This window comes from Hoplias malabaricus, chromosome X2 (assembly GCF_029633855.1).
Source record: "Hoplias malabaricus isolate fHopMal1 chromosome X2, fHopMal1.hap1, whole genome shotgun sequence".
Lineage (NCBI taxonomy): Eukaryota > Metazoa > Chordata > Actinopteri > Characiformes > Erythrinidae > Hoplias > Hoplias malabaricus.
In genome coordinates this window covers 40,021,569-40,043,401 of record NC_089819.1, presented here as the reverse complement: position 1 = coordinate 40,043,401, position 21,833 = coordinate 40,021,569, and the positions used below count along the sequence as shown (strand labels likewise).

The following is a 21,833-nucleotide window of genomic DNA, read 5'->3' as shown; positions in this document are numbered from 1 at the left end:
ATGCTGTTTTTGGATTACCCCAAATTAGGTGCTATGTTGATGTTCATGTTCTTTTTAGGAAAAACAGGCCTTATTCTGTTAACCATTTTGAATAGGCCAAGTTGAAGATTTTGTGGTTTATTAAAATATATTATTATGTTATTGTGTATAATGTGAGTGTTCAGTGATATTTCAACAGTGAGCCTTCATTGCTATGCTGTCAGTCGTAATACCACGCCCTTCTCAGCTGATATCCCGCCTCCCATGGCAGAATAGGGCCAAGAGTCTGAAACTAAAAAACATGGATCCAAAAGTAAAAAAAGAAAATGAAAAAAGATCTATAAGTGAAAAAAAGATATGAAACTAAAACAATAAAATCTCAATCTGAAAACATGAAATCTGTTGATTGAAACAGACATGACAAACATGAAAACATATAAGACTTCAAGTATCAAAACATACAAACCCGATTCCATAAAAGTTGGGACACTAAACAAATTGTGAATAAAAACTGAAGGCAATGATGTGGAGGTGAGAACAACTAATATTATATTCAGAATTGAACACAAATCACAGATCAAAAGTTTAAACTTAGAGAATGCATAATTTTAAGGGAAAAAAATATTGTTTCAAAATTTCATGGCAACAACAAACCCTAAAAAAGTTGGGACAAGGCCATTTTTTACCACTGTGTGGCATCCCCCCCTCTTCTTACAACACTCAACAGACGTCTGGGGACAGAGGAGACCAGTTTCTCAAGTTTAGAAATAGGAATGCTCTCCCATTCATGTCTAATACAGGCCTCTAACTGTTCAATTGTCTTGGGCCTTCTTTGTTGCACCTTCCTCTTTATGATGTGCCAAATGTTCTCTATAGGTGAAAGATCTGGACTGCAGGCTGGCCATTTCAGTGCCCGGATCCTTCTCCTACGTAGCCATGACGTTGTGATTGCTGCAGAATGTGGTCTGGCATTATCTTGTTGAAAAATGCAGGGTCTTCCCTGAAAGAGATGACGTCTAGATGGGAGCATATGTTGTTCTAGAACCTGAACATAGTTCTCTGTATTAATGGTGCCTTTCCAGACATGCAAGCTGCCCATGCCACAAGCACTCATGCAACCCCATACCATCAGTGATGCAGGTTTCTGAACGGAGCGTTGATAACAACTTGGGTTATCCTTGTCCTCTCTGGTCCGGATGACATGGCGTCCCAGTGTTCCATAAAGAATTTCAAATCGTGACTCATCTGACCACAGAACAGTCTTCCATTTTGCCACACTCCATTTTAAAAGACCCCTGGCCCAGTGCAAAAAAATGGCTTCCTCTTTGCACTGTAGAGTTTCAGCTGGCAACGGCGGATGGCACGGTGGATTGTGTTCACTGACAATGCTTTCTGGAAGTATTCCAGAGCCCATTCTGTTATTTCCTTGATGGTGGCATTCCTGTTTGAGGTGCAGTGACGTTTAAGGGCCCGGAGATCACGAGCATCCAGTAGAGTTTTACGGCCTTGACCCTTACGCACAGCGATTGTTTCATATTCTCTGAATCTTTTGATGATGTTATGCACGGTTAATGATGATAAGTATTTTTTATGCTGGGTAACACCATTCTGGTATTGCTGCACTATCTTTCTGCACAACAATGGTGGAATTGGTGATCCTCTTACCATCTTGTCTTCAGAAAGACACTGACACTCTGAGAAGCTCTTTTTATACCCAATCATGTTGTCAATTGACCTAATTAGTGTTAATTGGTCTTCCAGCTGTTCGTTATATGCTCAATTTCCTTTTTCCAGCCACTTATTGCTACTTGTCCCAACTTTTTTGGGATTTGTTGACGCTGTGAAATTTTGAATCAATGTATTCTTCCTTTAAAATGTTACATTTACTCAGATTAAACTTTTGATCTGTCATCTATGTTCTATTATGAATAAAATATTGACATTTGCCCTCTCCACATCATTGCATTCAGTTTTTATTCACAATTTGTTTAGTGGAAAAAATTTTTGGAATCCGGTTTGTACATAAAGTGAAAAATCTGCTCCATAGGCCTATAGAGTCTGAGATGTAGTTCTTGGGTTTTTCTCTGAGCATTGCAGTCTGACTTTGTGAGAAATTTACTTGGAATTTCCTGGGAAGATTGGCAACCAATGTTCAGTGTTTTCCAATTGTAAATAATGTTTCCCACTTCAAATTGCTTGGAAATTGTCTTATAAACCTTACCTAACTGATGGGCAAGACCTTCTCTGAGATTACTGTTGATGTCTTTCAACATTGGAATTGTGTTAACAAACACATGAATGTCAAGACTTCTGCTTGTATAGAGGTAGTCACACTTGCAGATAATCAAAGGTATTAGATTAGTAAGAGCATAACTAATTTTTCACATACTGCTTCAGCATTTTGGCCTAGTGTTTAATAAATAATAACATTGTGTTATTTGTCATGTGTTGCTCACCAGGTATGTAAAATCATAGTATATATAGAGCGTGTACTTTGTTTTTCACATGACTTTATAAGCTAATCAAAGAAGGGTTGTTGTCAAGGCTGTGTATCTCTCTCTCTCTCTCTCTCTCTCTCTCTCTTTCTCTCTCTCCTTCTCTCTCTCGCCCACACACATAAGGAGCAGAGAAGGTCAGCAGCTGTGATCTAGCACAGAGCCACACAAGTTGGCTGGTAATCTAATTATTAGTTTCAAAAAACATGATTTTCCAGGAAGCAGTGAAGCTACCTGCTTATTATTTCAGTATAGTATATATAAACAGTATATTTTGAAATTAAGCCTATAGTAATATGTTTCAATGATTGCTAGTTCAGTCCCCAGTGAGGTATTACCTTTTATGGCATTTGTCATTGCTCTTATCCTGAGGGACTTACATATTTTTTGGTACTTTTTTTTTTTTTTTTGCAAATGTAGTATTTGGAGTTTTGCCCATGGGCTCTTACCCCTATTTTACACCAGGTGCTTTAACGATACCATGCCACATTGTGCCTTGTACAATGTGGTCTTATGTTAAAGCTGGAGAAGGTGATTGTGTAGGAACCAGTTAATCCAGTGTAAAAACTAGTGTAATCCAGTTTATGAAAATAAAAATAAATAAATCCAATTGAAAATGTCCCATTTCCTACATTCAGCTCTCCTTCAAAAGCCACTTCTCTAAACTTCGGAAATGCCACTGCTTAATAAGATATTTTTTTCACACACGTTCCACTTGCTGCATGTCTTATTGACATGTAAGAAAACTCCCAACAGCTACATCTATCATCATTCTCCAATGAAAAACATGTTCAGTGAAACCTTGACTAATGGCCTTGTGTTAGCAGTGGTTCAAAAGATTCAAGAAGTTGCTGGTTTCATAAGTTAAAGAGGAAACGTGTGGCTTCCCAACAGATAATAAAATAATAAATAAAAGGGCCTGTGTGTGGTTGTGACTAAATTAAAACCATTTCATTCATGAGAAAATTTTCTCTTCAATATTGTGCAGCTCTGACTATGTTCCTTGAGAGTCTGGTGGTCTACGTCTCCTCAGTGGTCTTTAGCTTCAAACTAACTACACAGCAAATTCACCAGTGTTAAATCAACACTGTTAATGTTAACACTGAGAGTGTTAAATTATTACACCAACAGTGTTAATTTAACACTAATAGTGTTGATTTAACACTGGTGAATTTACTGTGTAGTTTTTTGGAGGTCTATTATCCTTCAGTATACCTTAATGTGCTTAATGTCCAATTATTTGTCATTGTACAAAATAAAACAAAATGGGTCTTTCATATTTAACCAGTCTGTGGCAGTGAACACACACACACACACACACACACTAGTGCAATGGTTCCCAAAGTTGGGGGGGCACAGCAAGGCAAATGAGCTACACACCTTTGAGCACTGCTAGCAAAAGATGGACAAGTTTGTGAAGGCTAAACATGCTGCAGCTAATGACTTTTCTCAAGCCACAAATTCCAAAGGAAAAACAAGAAAATATGTTGAGGCATGTCTCAAAGCAAGCTCATACCAATCACTGAGGAGATTAAATGTGTCATTTTTGCAGAGCAAATGTTTGTGAACCACTGCGCTAGTGCACTAGAGGCTATGAACACACACCCAGAGTGAGGGGCATCCATCCCTGGAGCCCAGGGAGCAGTTGTGGGTATTGTGCTTTGCTCAAGGGCACCATTACACCATTAGATCCATTAACCTTCAGCGAAAATTTAGGTCAAACCCATTTGTGCAGATCTACACGTCTACAAGATTTGCTCTAACTGACTCCTGGAAACTCTTCTATTTGCATATTCTGATTTGAATGAACAGTAGCCTCCACCTCCTCCACCCACACCAGGCCCAGATAAGGAAGTCAGATAAGAAGATAACTGACAATTGTCACATTTCCTGTGCTTTGTAGATAATTAGATTAGTCCTGAGACGTGTCTAAAAATGCATAGTTATTTAATGTTCAACCTTACTGAATTCACACTTACAACAGAAACACATTCCAAACATAAATGTCCAAAAAGCACATACCACAGCACCTAATATAAAGTTTCCAACTATTATTAAGTGTTAATAGACACGTTTATTACTGGTTAATAATGGTTATCTTGCAGCCTAAAAGAAATTCCAGCTTAGTGACATATGTATGCATATATAAATATAAATATAAATATGGCTAGAAAAACAGAAAATGGGAGGGAGCGAGAGAGAAAGAGAGGTGTGTGTGTGTGTGTGTGTGTTTGTGTGTATGTGTGTGTGTGTGTGTGTGTATGTGTGTGCGTGCATGCGTGGATACATGCGTGTGTGTGTGTGTGTGTAGGTGACAAGGTGTAGGAGGTGCGTGTGTGGGATGTTATGCCTGACTCACCCTGATAGGCTCAGAGTATTAGAAGAATCTCTTTCTCTCTCTCTCTCTCTCTCTCTCTCTCAGACACACACACACACATACACACACATTTTTTGTGTTCAAGATTGAGGTTACTCCCATCAGAAATCCTGTTCGGAAACAGACAATTTTGCTCTAACTAAATGATTCTGAATAATTCCCTTTTGGAATCTAACAACAGGAAACTGTATGTTAAAAAGGGCATGTTATGGAAAAAAATCACTTTGGGAGTGGAGCTCCTACCAAAGCCAAATTTGATCGAAGTGAGTTTTTTTTTTTTTTTTTTTTTTTTTCAAAAAACTTGGGCCGATCATTGGTTGGATCACTGAATCTTATGTACAGAGCAGGAGCTTCAGAGGTTTAAGGAGTAAAACAAAAGATAAACATAATACCAAGCTAAATAATATGATGAAAATGATTACAGAGAAGAAAGAGGACATAACAAAGATGACAAAAACAAGAGCATAGAGAAACTAGCCAAGCCTAGTTTTTTGCCGGACCGCTATTAGTCATATAGCCATTGTCACAGAGATGTAGAAAACAGAAAGCTCAAAGTACATACCCTTGTCACTGGAAGGTCTGGAGAAGCTTTGGTGCATCATATCAATGTCTTTGTTTACATGTGTTTTTATTATGTGAATGTGTTGTACATAATAAATGCAAAAATTAAAAAAGGAGCACAACGTTTTGTTCATAATATGTAACACTGGCATCAGTGTTTTTATTCTTAATTTTATTTAAATATAAATATAAGATGATCTACCACCAAGGAACAAAGAAGACCACGAGCACTGCGTTGATTTGAAGAATTACAACTACTTATTTATTCAGTGTAATGGGTTAAAGCATGTGTAGTTTAATGTGGCTCTGTGCAGCTATATAGAGTTTTATAAACACACTAACACCACAAAATGTCTCCCCACCCAAGACACTCACTCACGGGAAATATGACAAATTTGGCAGTCCTCCTCTCTCTCTGAGATATAATACGTGTGTTAATGTTGCAGAGCTCCGAGCCGTCCTACTGAGTTTGTGAACTAACCAACGCCGAGCCAAGGCTCTGGCCAACGTTTATGGTGTTGCGTCAAACACAGCCCCAGAAACACACACAAACATGTATTCCTGTGTTATTTCTTTTTATGCAGACACAGTTCACGCTGAAGTTCCTACTGTTCTTTGGTTCCAGCTGGGAACTAATTTTTCTGGTTTGCAAATGTCTGTGGAAATGCACCAAACGTCTCCAAACTAACTCACACATGCGTGTTTCCACATTGGGAGTCAGTCAGTCAAGCGAAAATGCCTCCTGTAGGCCAGTAGGCAGTCCTGCAAAATAATGATTTTCTGCTCCTCATGATTCACTGGGCTTTCTGGCATTTGGTGTAAACAGAGGCTTATGTTCATTTAAAGGAACAGGCACTGGAACTGCTTGTTCTGAACAGGGATGTTTAGGGAGAAATTGCTGTGTTGTTTAATCTTTGTGGTATTTTCAGGCATGTCACAGATATTTTATTCAGACCCCAGAGAACCGTGTAAACATGTATGTATACATGTACATAAATGTATGTCCCTTTTAAATTTAAAAAAACATACAATAGTACAATAGTTTATATTTTATATTTAATGTCAAAAATTGAGATCACAAATAAATAAAGATCTTCGTCAGAAAGAAACAATGTCCCAAACAGGTTTCTCACATAGCATGCTGTTAGTTTATTTATTTATTTATTTATTTAATTATTAAAAGTGGCGGGAAACGGCTTGTGTGTAAGAGAGCGCGGGGCCCCTCCTCGCGCTCGTTGTTGTCGCCTACGCGGGGATTTGCGTCAGGCAGCCAGCGTGGGAGTGACGAGGACGAGGCAGCGACCGAACGGAATATCCCTCATACACACGCACACACACACACACACACGCACACACACACACACACACACAGTGCAGTGTGGAGAAGGGGAGGGGACAGAAGGTGTGTAACACACGAACACACGCACGAATACACACACTCACAGATCTCGAGCTGAACGGAGGAGCGGAGCGCGAGCAGGTCAGTGTCAACAAAATATAATAAACAATATGACCATATGGAACGCGAACCCTGCACGAGCATGAGTGTGTGTGTGTGTTTGTGTGTGTGTGTGTGTGTGTGTGTGTGTGCGTGCGTGTTTGCGGGTGTGTGTGTGTGTCGTTCTGAAGGTGCAGTCCTGCATGCGCTGTTCTGTTGTAGACTGTTGCGATGTCTTTGTGATGATTGACTTTGTTTTGTACGTAAGCCTTAATAGAACAGGCATATACTTACATGGCAATTATGTGTATTTAAAAATGTAATTGCATAATAATTTAGCACATTAGAAGAGATAAAGATGTAAACATGTGACTGAGAGTTTGTTTGGTTTAATGTGAATACAGGTTCTAGAACAGAATTGTTGACAGTGGTCCTGAATGGAACCAGACGTCTGCCTCCTATGAACATACGGCCAATGTCCGAGACATTATTGTTTTACCATAGTTTTGTTTAGTGGTTAAAACTCCATTGCAAGTATTATTTAGTTAAAATAACAGAACTGAGCATCTATTGGACTCCTCTAAGCATGTTGAGGTCCAGTGACACTGTGTTAACATTTTGAAAAGATGCGGTCTTCTCCGGAAACTGCCTTTTTAACCTAAAATTGTTATAAAATTGGCTTCCCAGGCGGTGGGAATGACTGCCTGCCACTCCGTGTGTGTGTGTGTGCTCTCTGCCCTAATGTCACTAGTGTGTGTGTGTGTGGACCTGCCACGATAGTCATTTTTATGTGGTTGATATATTGTACCAACCGCGACCCAGAACTGGACAAGCGATTAGACAATGAATGAATAAATATATTGTTCCAGAAATAAGTGTGATATTAATGACATTTTATTACACTGATATAATTATAGCAGCATAATAAGGCAGTTACTCCTTTAAAGAGGATTGAACTTTTTGCAAAAACTTAAAAATATTCAGATATTTTATTTGGAAATAAAATAATTTTGACATTATTTTTATTTAACAAACAAATACATCTGTCTACTTCACAACTGAGAGACAAGAGAAAAATTATCGACGTAATGTCCATATGTTGTACAATAAGTCAATAATATAATTATTGTGACATGCCTCTGTGTGTGTGTGTGCATGTGGGGATAAATTCAGAAATAATATTATGACTGTTCAAAGAAAACTATGTATCTCCAAAATAGTAACTTTTTAGACATGGAAAAAACTTAATTCTTATTGGAAGTCATTGTAAAACATAATTTTGGGGCATTTCAATTGGTCCTTTCATCATACAATTTTCACACAATGTAATGGACAGTGGCTGTACTGGCAAGGTACGCGAGCATCTTTGTAGATCCAAGTTGTTGGCAACCAATGAACTTCTAATAAAGAAGGACACAACATGTCCTTGATGCCAGGCAAAAGAGAAGCCCATTCTGGAGCCATCCCTTAATGTGTTAGTAAGCAATACGCATGTGGTGCAATTCCTACATGTCAGTGAGTGAGTGAGTTAGAAGACAGTTCCATGAGGTATTTTGCATCTAAATATATTATCCCCCACTCTGTTCATGCTCTGCCACTCTTTCTTTCCCTCTAGTGATGTCATTGATCCCTCGCTCCGTTGGAGAGCTGCAGCTCTACCGTGTTTTACAGAGGGCCAATCTGCTGAGTTATTATGCTGCGTTCGTCCAGCAGGGCGGCGATGATGTGCAGCAACTTTGTGAAGCAGCAGAGGAGGAGTTCCTGGAGATCATGTCACTTGTTGGCATGGCAACCAAACCACTGCATGTGCGTCGCCTGCAGAAGGCCCTACGAGATTGGGTCACTAACCCCACCCTCTTCGACCAGCCACTGACATCACTTCCTGCCTGCAGCATCCCTGTGTTTAAGCTGCAAGAAGGTATGTGTGTGTATGTATGTGTGTGTGTATGTGTGTGTGTGTGTGTGTGTGTGTGTATTTTATAAACTTATATATACACTTTTCAAGTCAACTGATTTAAATTGTTTTACACCTAAAGAGCCACAGACTGGGACCAGTGTGGGACAAAAATCACCGCTGTTGGAGCCCGGGACCTGGAGCGTGAGCCCCTGTGGTTTAGGGGATGGATCAGGTTCCCCGGTGTCTGAAAGTCCCTCCCCCACCTACTCCGGCTCCCCCTGCTGGAGTGGAGAGCCAACTGAGGCAATTGAACCCGGGATGCGGCGCTGTGTGTCAGAGTGTGTGCAGATTTTGGCATCTACTCTACCCAGGAGCAACCCGGCTGAGGTAAAGGGGCGTCTCCGTGGCAATAAGAAGCTCAGCCGAACCATCAGCCGTCTCTGCGACCTGCGTGAGGATGACCCACAGAGAGAGGAGGAGATTCGCAAATACAGCGCCATCTATGGACGCTTTGACTCCAAGAGACGAGACGGCAGACCACTGACCACTCATGAGGTGAGGTCTCGAAATCATCGTTGAAGAAATTAGAGCACCCTAGGGTGGATATGTGTGTATGTGCAGTAGTTTTAAGAAGCTAATAAATATGACTTCTGTCAGGTTTTTCCATTGACAATAAACATGTTTTTGAGCTGTTACTATGGCTTTTAATTTTAGGTTAAAATCTCCTGTCTTCTTTTAAAAAGGCAGTAGCTTGGTTTAGTATAAGTATGCAATGCTTTACAATGCTTCTGTCCAATTTGGTAGATAAATGTTTGTGATAGTTTAGTGCCTATGTTTTTTTTAAGTTTGTTTCTTTGTGTGTGTGTGTGTGTGTGTGTGTGTGTGTGTGTGTGTTGTATATGTATGTATGCGTGTAGCTGGTAGTAAACGAGGCTGCGGCTCAGTTGTGTTTGTGGGATGCAGGTTTGCTCACACACAGAGATCAGCTCTTCTCTTTGGCCAGAAACATCTCAAGAGAAGTCACCTACAGACACATCTTTAAGAACAGGTGCATGCACACACACACACACACACAGACACACACATAGCATGGTAAGACCAATAAGCATCCCTGGGCAAGACTCCACCTTCTGTCACAGTGGAGGAGAGTGTTTGAAATATGTCATAATTTTAATGTCTTTTTGAGGCTTGCCACCAGTCTACTATCTATTCATTTATTAATTAAGTGAATATTTGAACCATGAATGTTTTAACTTAATTGAAGCTCATTATGGGGGCTTTTATCACCCTCTACACTTCCTGTAGTGTATTACAATCTGCAAGAAAGTCATTGGCTCATACAAACATCAAGCCCACAACTAAGTATTTGGCCACTTAGTCTTTGCACACTTCTTTCTGGGTTTCTAACGTTAACCTTCGAAATTTGTTTTTTAGGCCTGGTGGAGAGGAAGAGGAGGAGTTAGTGTCGCCCAAACGAATTAAAATGGAGGTGAGGAGTGCCTCCAAATTGCAGAAAGTTTAGAAACTTAAAAGTAAACAACCCTTTTGGATATTTTATTTTGGTTTATGGCATATATAATAAGGAACATAATATATCCAAGCACTTATATATTATTCAGTGATTCTGATAAATATATTTAAATACAGTAAATTATCTCATTTGATGTCAGTTTGGGTCTCAGTGGGGGTTTTATAGCTCCCACTAGCACCTCTGAATCACAGTTCTGTGTGTGTGTGTGTGTGTGTGTGTGTGTGTGCGTTAATCTCAGGAGTGTTATCGTTGATGTCACTCACTGGTGCGCTCCTGGAAGTTGTATTGTTTTGATGAAACATAAGATTTGAACCAGAACTTACAGACTTGCCAAATATAGTCATGGTTTGTGTGTGAAATTTTGTTTAATTTTGCATTTCAGCTAGGGTTAGGCTAATATTACTACCAAGTTATCAAAGCTTTACAGAATGAATTAGCATCATGCTAACTGCATACACACCTGCCTAAAAACTTGCTGTTTAGTAATGTCTACTAGAATTCTGTGGTTTACGACAGTACGACATACAATTATCTGCATAAACAGGAAAAAGAATCTCAATGCAATAACATGCCAGTTGTTTGAGATTTTGCTGAAATATAACTTTAACTGTAGCTCATCAAGGCTTGCTTGGGCAGAGGAGTGACTCAGCAGCTTTTACAGACTAGTGATGATGATGATGAAGGTGGTGATGACTCAGTGTGGAGTTTTTTTAAACTGCGTAAATGCCAGGGCCGTGAGTTAGCGCTCTACAGAAATTCAGACGTTAACACTCCTGCAGGGTGAATAATGAAGGGTTTTTCTTCATTTTCCATTGCGTTAGCTGCAGTATTTATCCAAAGGTTTTTGAATACATTCATCTACTTTATTTGGCCAGTTGTATACTCACAACAGGAAGGCAGTGAACAATAAAATGTGATACATTATCTCTATGTCTCCAAACCCAATGCCAAGTGCCAGCTAGAGGGGTAAAAATACCCCCAAGCTTGGGGCTGTGGATAAGTGGAACTGTGAAGCTTCAAACAGTAGGTCTGGGATAATTTTGATCCAGATGTACCTGACCTCACTAATGCCATCAAATCCTCAAAGCAGTGTTTCAACATCTGGTGGAAAAGCACAAACATCAGATTAACCTTATTTTCAAAAACTCTCTCTCTCTCTCTCTCTCTCTCTCTCTCGATCTCCAGGAAGGTGTTTATGGTCTACAGGACTCTCTGTATCTCCTCCACATGCAACAGAAAGCTCTGAGGGAGAGGTTAGCCTGTGTTAAAACTCAAGGAGAAGAGAGCATCACACAGGCTTTACAGGTACAGCACCTTTACTAGTAGTTCAGTAGGAACAAGAGAAGCTCCACTTAAAAATATGGTTAATCGTTACTGTTGCAAAGTTTGACAAGCTTCATGGCACAATGGTAATAGTCCCATTAAACATAATGAGAAACTAATATGCAAACCCTAACTTACAGGCTCTAGTATAACACTGTCAGGAGTTTATTTAACTTGAAATATTTAACACAGACACTTGGTTAAGGTCTGTCTTTCTCTATCTCTCTTTGTGTATGTGTGTGTGTGTGTAGATGCAATTAGACTCTGCGTTGCAGGACACTGCAGTTCATCCCCACAACATTCAAACACCTGCCCTCAGATTCTCTGACTCCAGAACCAGCCACACACCAGGTGCAATTCATACTGTACATACTTTCTCTCTCCCTCTCACACACACATATCTTTACCTTCCTCCCCTTTTTTCCTGTCTTTCTCCCTCACTTTTCCATCTCTTTTTTCTTTTTTTTTGACATATTTCTTTCTCTCTCTCCAGTTTCAGCAAACCAATCCGTAGGTCTGTATGTGATTGGTCGGAATGAGTCTAAAGGAGAAATCCCATTAGGCCGACAGTTAGCAAATGAACTGAAGCAACACCACAAACATCGCCATAAACAGAACTCTGAGTGGAACTCAGAAACAGACACAACTGAGAAAACAGGTCAGATATTTGCACTCTTAGCCAACCAGTTTATGAATTAAAAGTTAATATCCCCCAAAGGTGATGAGTTGATGTAACAGAATTATAACACTTAATGACCTTCTCCAAGTATGCTGAGTCCAATCATGTGGTTAACGGCAGTTTGAAAAGATGTACTGGTGCCTAATGTATCTGGAAGGCATGTATGCTAACATACATAGAGGAGAACACTAACTGCTAAATCTATGACATTCACATTTTAACTAGATTTGCAATTTAGCTAACTAGACTGAATTGTTTGTATTTCCTTATTTACTGTTAGTTCTTGCTTATTGATCTCTGTTAATCAATTAATTTATATTGGTCCTTCATTTTAACATTGTTATGATGTACATGTCAAGAGTTTTATTATAGTTTTGTATTCTCCTGTAAATACAGAAAACTGGATGTCCCAGAGAGAGCTCTGCCCTGTGGACTACACAAAGGTCAAATCAGAACCAGAAGAGTCTAGATAGCAGAAACTGCCATTAGTCTGGACTTTCCATTGCCCCTTCCTGCCTTAAAAGATACTGCTGGAAAAAATGTCCATCTGTCACATATGGTAGAATGGTAACATAACAAAGCCTCGAAACATTACAGGCGACAGAAAAAAACCTTCCTGAATTAATGTAAGGAGTTTTAATTCCTGGTCATTTTTGCTCTATTTCGATTTGTATATGTTTGCTGTTGAAAGAAAAACATGTATCTCCATTTTTGTAAATTTTTAGTTTACTAGTTTAGTTTTCACAATAAATTTGATGTTCAAATGGCATAAATGGTGTAAATATATATATATCGAAAAACATATATTATCTAGCTGGTCTAGTTATTATAGAATAGTATGTGTTTGTGGCCATACATTGTTGCACATTGTTGTGTTAGCATGTGTCTTTCTTCTTGTTTACTTTCTTCGCCAACTTCCGTAAATGAGTGAATATAGTCAAGTCCCTTTTATAAATATTCATTGAATAAAAGACAGAATTTACTGGTATGTGCGAGTTGTGAGCATAGTGACACACTGTTCAGTAAACGCTCCATGGCCACTTTACTGGAAACCCCTTCACACTGTTGTTGTTCAGGTAGAGACTTTAGTTCTTGTTTTGGTGTGTAGTGTTCTGTCCATTCTCTAGCCCTTCTTCAATGCTCAGGGTCTGACCAGTGATTTTTAGCTGATGGACTGCTCACAACAGACTGCGCACTGATGCTTAGGTGTTTATAAAAACCCCTATAATATCATTGTGTCCTCTGATAAATTGGACAGTGTGTGTAAGTAGAAGGTATACATATGTGGCAGTAGAAAGAGGGTCTTTCTAATGAAGTGGTTGTTGTGTGGTGGTACTAAGAGAAAAATATATAGTATAGAATCATAATTGAAGCTTTTAATCATCATTTTGTAATATTATGGGCATTCAAAACATTTTCAATATTGAGTAAAGACACATTTAAAGAGAACAACTTTGAGCGACTGTGTGTGTAAAGTGTTGTGTAAGCTGTGTATCACAGTTGTCAATGTAATGTGACGTTATAGTCAGTGTTGGATGTGACCTTTCCTAATGTCTATCAGGCCTCAGAGCTTACTAGAATTTATATATCTTTATTAGAAGACCAGATTACATAATTAAATCACTGGTCTGGTTTTGTATTTGTGTGGGTTTTATTTTTTCATTTCTGTAGTGTGGATTGTTATGTATACCCTTGTTTTGTACATTCAAGTTGATTTTAATCTGTACAAATAAATTTTTATCTTTTATAAAAGGTGAAGTCAAAACACAGTAAGCCTGTTTTTTCACACATCAGTTTCCATAGGACTATGTTTTATCATAAACCCTAATGGTCAGGAACAAAAAGAAGCCCTTACTAGGAAAAAGAAATAGACACAAAAGAAGAAAATAAAGCTGCCAGTGTTTTTCAGACATCCAGAGACCAGACCTTAATATTAATAAAGGGGCATGGGAAAAGCCCATGCAGGCAGTGCAAACATTTGATGTGTGGCTACAGATTTCTTAGAATAGAATGTCATCATATTTCATCATATATTTCCAGTTGGTCATTGATTAACCCCCTAAAACCCAACTCTATTCATCCAGTAACATATTTAGAAGTTACTGCTGCAGAACTGCAGATTGAAAGCCCTTTCTACAAGCTTATTTCTTTAGGTTTTGACAAAAGTAACCCTGCCAGTCACATTCAAGACTGTCTCTGAAATAGTGCAGTTTCTCTGCCAAAATGATTTGAGTCAATATTTTGCTATTGATGGGTCTCCTACCAAATAACACCACAGCCATGTTAAGAGTAAACACTTGATTTTCAGAGAAGGGGGTCTTTAATACTTATCTGGCTTTTGAACTGTGCTGTAGGTGTTCCCCAGCTTTTTGTACACATTAACTAATAAGCACTTCAGTAAAGTGTTACACTTTTTTTTACACAATATATTTTTTTAAAAGTGTGACCTAAAAGAGTATGTACTTCCTGTAGGACCAGATATGCCTAAATACAAACCACAGATGTTCACACATCATAAGAGCTTATATTCACACGCATGCACACACGTACACACACACACTGTGTAGGCGTATCAGTGAAGAGAAAACACGCTCGCACACACACACAGTCTCCTGTGGGCGAAGCAATGACATCTCCGCGGTAACCCTGCTGTGCGTGGGCGGGAATATGTATGAGAGAGTGGGAATCAACCACTGTGACGCACCTTCATCATCATCATCATAATGACAGATACAACAGCCTTTAAAGGACAATGCCACCTGTCTTTCAAAATTCCCTCTATTCAGATGTAAAAAAGTGATAGTTTAGGTTTGAAGTGGCTGATTGCACTGAAACTTGTGGACCATTATTACTTTACTATGGTGGTGAATGAAACTAGCCGTTTCCATGCTGCCAATACAGCACTGTATTTCTTCTCCATAAACAGCAGTGAACTCCACCCATCGAAACAGTTTTATATGAAATTATGTTGATGGTAGTCATCATCATAAAATATGTCTAAATCAGTTCTTTACCTCAAAAAGGGTTTTGCCCACCATGAATGGATTTTAAAATAGGTTTCAAACCAATTGTTTCTCAACCTGTTGATTTTAAGAGATTAGGTTTTAAGAGGTTTGGGCGTCTGGTTCCATTCACTGAACTGGTAAGTCTCTTATGAAAGGTACATTTTACAAAAAGTCTTGTCACATCTCAGTATTTAACAAAGGTTTTGTTCGATCGACTGCTTGAGGTGAAGAGGGATTTGATTTTTGCTGGACTATCACTTTAATCTCAGCAGCTGTGTACACCCACACTGACATCAATATCTCAGATAACATCTTACTTTTCAGACCAGCAGAACACAGTGTGGGTGTGGGTGTGTGAGTGAAGAAATGTCAGAGAAGTGATAAGAAAGTGAAGACGTTTTTAACTTCTTTACCACTGATTTAAATACAAAATACCAGTAAAATCCAACAGGTCACTAAAAGGAACAAATTCCTCTACATATACAGGAAGTGGGAGGAGTACAGAACAACATATTTATTCAAAAATAATCTTAATAGAGTTGCACCATTATGATACTCAATTTAAAGATGGAGTACGTCGTTTTGTTATATTTCCTGAAATCTTTAGATCCCAAAAGCAACCCAATATATACTTTTATATTTAGGCCACAAAACTGTAATTTTGGGATTAGTTTTTTAGTTATGCTTTTAATTTTTTTAACATTAGTGTTTTCTAAACTTGTACAGTAGCCAAGATCAAACATCTAAAGTAATGGATTTGTTTTTGGTTCTCAAACAATTTGGCCCTATTTTGATGCCATACTTTTCTTACATGTGAAGGAGACATGAGGTAAGGGGATTGTGTTTGAGTGTGACACGCTGTGCAACTTATCAAGCCTTGCCATTTCAGTTTAGATTTTTCAAGTGGGATTTTTTCAAAACTGGCTTACACTGGTTCCTATAAAAATCACATACTCCAGCTTTAATATTCAGCTCAGATAATATCGAGACCTAGAAAGTCACAGTGTAACAGTATTCAGAAAGCAAACCATAAGACAAGAACACAATAACAATAAGGGAGAGAAGGCAAAAACACAGTTTTGATTTCATTCTCTGTGTATATCAAACATTTTAGCCTTTTTCAAGGCTTTATCAAGCATTAAACCGTTTAGGCCTGTACGACCCCTCTCTTTTAATAGAACAGTTGCTGTAACAGAAGTGACCACAAGGCAGAACTGTAGTGATGCACTTCTAGTGAACTTGCATGCTCACTTTCCTTTCACCTTAGCTGTTACAGTCCATGGAATGTGGACTACCAATTTGTCATTTAGAACCTACTCATATTAAAAACATTTTAAACATGTTAAGCAGTGATAAGTCTCTCATTTTGCTCATACTTCTTCAATTTTAGTGCTGGCTCTGCTGCCCCAGAATAAAACTAATATATGTTATTCATTGTTTTCACTGTTACAATACTGGTGACATGTGAAAATTTCACGTCACTGACAAAAAGAACGATAGAAATGACTCATAACAAAGTTCCCAGAACTGCAAACTTTAAATTGCAATCATGAAAACAAATCATGAAATCAAAATAATGAAATGTAATAGTAAATGTTATCTAAATTGTTGCTCAAAATTAAGTAAGAGCCTCATTTATCAATCAGTTCAGGTCCAAGAAGCATGCATTGTTTGTTTAGTTATCTGCTGTGCCTGGCTCACAGCAAATTCACCACTGTTAAATAAGCACAATAAAATTTGTAACACCCTTTAACATTCATTGTGTTGATTTATTTATGTGATATTAGGCATTTGTAATTTGTGGAACAAATTTTGTTCACATGCAGGTTTCAATGGGCCAGAAGTGCGACACCTTCACCAAAGTGTCTGACATCCACACGTGATGTGGTTTAGGCCGAGGACTGAAGCATCTTTCGTTTTATAAAACAACCATAATAATAATTCAGGCTTGTGAACTGCTAGCTTAGCAGCACCTCGGTGTGGAAAACATTTTTAATCACTGCACAAAACAATTACACATGAACCTTTCTCTCTGTTAGCGTGGTGCATGTGAATAAATATAACGTTCTTTGACAAACACAGATTATGCTAGCGCCTGTTCCTTAAAGATATAGTTTGTTCGAGCAGCAGTGCAGTGTAACCTGCTGCCCGCCTGCGCGGCAGTGGAAACGCCCTAATATCAACGAGACCCGTGTGTCAAAGGCAACAGCCCAATCAGAGAGAAGCCCCTTTGAACTTCCAGCCAATGGTAGCCCAGGTTGTGTGGGGCTAAACGGAGCGTGGACTGTGGCAGAGAGAGAATCAGGAGATCTGTGTCGGAGATGAAATCAGGATGTTTTATTAAAGGTAGAAAGAGTTTTTCCCCAGTAATTTACACTAATTAATTGACTGATTTTCACAGAAACGTGTGTATAAATGTTCTCTTTCTGAAAACTAATATGAAAATGATGGGAAACATGACTGAGATGCTATTTCAAATTCGAGTTTTATTGTAAAGAAACCGACAATTACACAGGTAACCGAATTTTTTTTCTGAAGTAGCTTCTAGAGTAAAACCTACTGTGCATACACTGTATACTAAGAAAGGAGGGTGTATTTGCAGCATTGCAGTTTTCTATGTGTCTTAGGGACAGAGGGCGACATTACTAATATTTATTAAACAGAACTATACACAAAATTCACACAAATGCTATGTCTAAGACAGAAAGTTGCAGCCTCGATGCCTTGCTGCCCATGCTGTATGATGACCCGCGTCTAAGAACCGCTTCAAAGGCCATACGTCACGGTGTTGCCAGGATACCGGTACGCTAACGTTTGCTAGTCAGAATAATTACAAATTTGGAGATGACAGAGCAAAAAGCAGTTTCAAACACAGCCAAACTCTTCTGCAGCACAAGATGTGTCTGGGGGACTATGGGGATATGGGGAGCCATGTTGGATGACTTCACACCCTTACCAACATTTCCTTGTGTGGGGCTATGATGAACCCCACACAGCCCACCTCCCTAAAAGCCAAAACATAATGTGGATTTAGCTCTGAAAATCTAAAGCACTTGGGTCTTACAGAGCAGAGATCTGAGGTCAGGAGTGTATGTTTCACCTCTGTGGTTACTTGAAACTCCACAAGCCTAACTTCACTCTGCCTCAGCTCATGTTGCCTTCTATTTACCTCTTAAATCAGTTGTCCTAACTGGGAATGAATTCACACCCGAACTGACTGTGTTCCAGTTAAACATTCAGAAAACCCTATGTCCTAGGTGTTCATTGTTTGTGAAATCAGTTGATAATAGTGCATCATGCAGTGTATTATGCCTTTAAACACCATGTACGCTCACGTAGATTGGTTGGATAGTACTGTGGACGACAAATTTAATGGCACACCAATAAACAGTAGTACTAATACACTTTAAAGGCTAAACACCATTTAATAGACCTCCATGAATATTTCACATTATTTTAGTTACTTACATATATAAGTATTAATTAAAATGAAAATAGCAGCTTAATTTGCTTTAAAACTGACAATTTTATTAAATTGACAGAAAAACCCGAGCTCGCTATGGAAATTCGTGAACGCAACCATGACGTCAACTGGTGGACAACAGCTGAACAACGCCGCGGTAAAACACCGTTATGATTGACTGTTATGACAGTATCTAGCTAGCTAAATAACAAACATTATTCATTACAATAGCCTAGCAATAAGCTAAACTCAAATTTAGAGGTACCATTATTCTTGTAAATGTGATCGAAGTCAAACTCGAATTCATCCGACACTATAAACCTCCGTAATGCAACTACGTAGCCGAATATAATCTGAGCCACCGAGTTTAGCAAGTCAAGCTAACGTTAACTAACACCAACTAAAACAGGCCAAGTAAGTGTACTTACCCTGTTTACCTCCATGTATACAGAGGCTCTTGAACACCTTTCGTTGGTTTCCTTACATGCCGATATTGTTGGAAAAGCGCCAGTGAAATGAGCTACAGATAACGGAGTGAGCGGATGGTCCTTTCCAAAGTGCCCATTTAAAGTTGACAAATTTAGTCCATTTTCTGGATATTTTGGGATCTTTGGGCCATTTGTGCACAGATGTCCCACTGTACATTTAACTATTGCAGCCAAAAACAACACACATTTTCGTCATTTTGCATTAAATTAAGTGCAACTTCTAGCTAGAGTTGTTGTCCACCATCTACGTCACATGCAAGACATCTATTAGAGTTTCTGAACACCGTTGGGGGGGGACCAACGGTCTTTTAAACCTTATTCGTTGAATTAGTAAGAAATAACATGTTTTATGACTATCAATAAACACAAGTTAGGAACTCAAATTCCACTGTATTTATTTGTTTGACACTTTCATATAGCTGGTGCTTAGCCTTTAAGATAATGCTGCTTTTACACACGGTTGATAAACAGGTAGCCATCTTAGATTGTGAATTACGGCCTGGTGATGCTACCCTAGCTTTCTGAGTAGGAAATCCGACATCGTTCACCACACCAAAAGCAGTTCCTTTCCTCAAGGTGTGACTTCTCAGACCTGCAAGCATCATCTTGCCTTAAACTACATACAGTTGTAAAATAATCAAAAAATATATTTAAAAAATTGCGGGTAGCAATCTTGTTCCACTGAAAAGTGCTACAGTTGCACATTAGATTCATTGAGTCATGGATTCTAATTGGTTTCACTTTACAAGTATGAAGCACTGAATACCTCCCAAAGCATGAATGAGAATGTAAAAGACTAGCATGACATATTTCTGACATATCAAAATCTCAATCATTACAATTTATTTTGTAATATTAACCTTTATTTTCCTTTTTCTCATCCAGAAAAGAAAATCATGTCAAATTTGCAAGTCTGTGGGTTTTCTCCTGCTCCTAGTGTCTGAGACAGTTCTACTTCCATAAATACTTCAAGAAACCCAATTAAGAGGAATATATCACAATGTTGAAATCAGGAGAGATTAAATGTGAGGATACAGTCTGTGAAAGCACTATTTCTCTGGAAACATCCACAGCTATTCCTAACTCAAACACATCTGGCCGAAAAACGCAGACAAATGCAGACAAAGGGAAAATGTATGACTGCTCAGACTGTGGGAAGTGTTTTACTCTGCAGAGTTCTCTCAAAAGACACCAGCGCATTCATACTGGAGAAAAACCTTACCAGTGCTCAGAGTGTGGGAAAAGTTTTACTCAAAAAAATTCTCTCCAACAACATCAATACGTTCATACAGGAGAGAAACCGTATTCCTGTACAGTGTGTGGACAAAGCTTTACTTTACGGCGCAATCTACTAACACACCAGAACATTCACACAGGAGAGAAACCGTATTACTGTTCAGAGTGTGGTAATAGTTTTAATCAGTTGACTAATCTTCAAAGACATTGCCGCATTCATACTGGAGAGAAGCCATATCAGTGCTTAGTGTGTGGGCAGGGTTTTACTACACAAAGTAACCTCCAAACACACCAGCGCATTCACACCGGAGAAAAACCGTATTCTTGCTCAGAGTGTGGTCAAAGTTTTACTACACAAAGTCATCTTCAGAGACACCAGCGAATTCACACAGGAGAGAAACCGTTTTCTTGTTCAGAATGTGAGCAAAGTTTTACTCAACAGAGTAATCTCCAAATACACCAGCGCATTCACACTGGATTGAAACCATATTCCTGTTCAGAATGCGGGCAAAGTTTTACTCAACAGAGTAATTTCCAAAGACATCAGCGCATTCACACTGGGGAGAAACCATATCATTGCACTGAATGTGGGAAAAGCTTTAATGATCAGAGTAGTTTTCAAAGACACAAACGTATTCACACAGAAGAGAAATCATATCAATGTTCAGTGTGTGGGAAGAGCTTTACTAAGCAAAGAAATCTTCAAAAACATCACTGCACTTATGCAGAACAAAAAAAATACCACTGCACACAGTGTGGAAGCACCTTTGGACGTTTGGATTTAAAGAAGCATAAATGCATTAAGAAGGAGCTAAGAACTCTCTGATGACTTGTTTGCTGCTGGTTGGGGAGTTCTACTGATTATCATGTTTGTTTTATTTTAATTTGGAAAATAGCAGAGTGTGCTTAGTCATCAACAAACAATAATATAAATAAGCTAATTACTTATTATTATCTAAGAACTAAATTGTCCTTAAATCTGTTTAATATTTGGGGATTTGGAGACCTCTTTGATGGACATGTGTACTTTGTATGCAGAGGAAAATTATGTAACATTTTGAGGGACTTGTCTTCCAATAAAGAAAGTGAATGAGCAGCTATGCTGTCATGTCTTCATCAGTGTAATGTTTATTTTATATGCAACATTAAAACTCCAGCCACATTCTAATGTGAGACTTTGGACCATTGCTATGGAGATGTCGCATTTGGAGAAAATTCTGTCAGATACTTTAAAAATTATGATTTGCTTTTCATTTTGAAAGCATATATTTCAAATTGCTTCCCAATCAAACACATACTGATAAATCTTCATTTTATCACTCCACTTCGTTTAGGAGGAATAAAGTGCGCGCTGGATTAGC

At 38.6% G+C, this 21,833-nt stretch overlaps 2 protein-coding genes across 5 annotated transcripts; both read left to right on the top strand.

Annotated features, from left to right (window-relative positions):
• Positions 1–6,803: 6,803 nt before the first annotated feature.
• LOC136677161 (NGFI-A-binding protein 1-like) lies at positions 6,804–13,986 on the top strand. 2 transcript variants are annotated; one of them, XM_066654600.1, is made up of 9 exons: positions 6,804–6,892; positions 8,466–8,768; positions 8,887–9,302; positions 9,665–9,795; positions 10,182–10,236; positions 11,464–11,583; positions 11,853–11,952; positions 12,095–12,259; positions 12,677–13,986. In XM_066654600.1, exons 2-9 carry the CDS (start codon positions 8,468–8,470, stop codon positions 12,751–12,753), a joined length of 1,365 nt encoding a protein of 454 aa, XP_066510697.1. In that variant the 5' UTR covers positions 6,804–6,892; positions 8,466–8,467; the 3' UTR covers positions 12,754–13,986. The 2 variants fall into 2 exon arrangements, with proteins under 2 accessions (XP_066510697.1, XP_066510698.1); XM_066654601.1 differs by lacking the exons at positions 9,665–9,795; positions 10,182–10,236.
• A 3,598-nt stretch (positions 13,987–17,584) lies between these two features.
• LOC136677222 (zinc finger protein ZFP2-like) lies at positions 17,585–21,528 on the top strand. Of its 3 annotated transcripts, XM_066654692.1 has the most exons (3): positions 17,589–17,631; positions 18,828–18,905; positions 20,122–21,528. In XM_066654692.1, exon 3 carries the CDS (start codon positions 20,237–20,239, stop codon positions 21,296–21,298), a length of 1,062 nt encoding a protein of 353 aa, XP_066510789.1. In that variant the 5' UTR covers positions 17,589–17,631; positions 18,828–18,905; positions 20,122–20,236; the 3' UTR covers positions 21,299–21,528. The 3 variants fall into 3 exon arrangements, with proteins under 3 accessions (XP_066510788.1, XP_066510789.1, XP_066510790.1); XM_066654691.1 differs by lacking the exon at positions 18,828–18,905 and having other exon boundaries at positions 17,585–17,631; XM_066654693.1 differs by lacking the exons at positions 17,589–17,631; positions 18,828–18,905 and adding an exon at positions 17,643–17,800.
• The last annotated feature ends 305 nt before the right edge of the window (positions 21,529–21,833 follow it).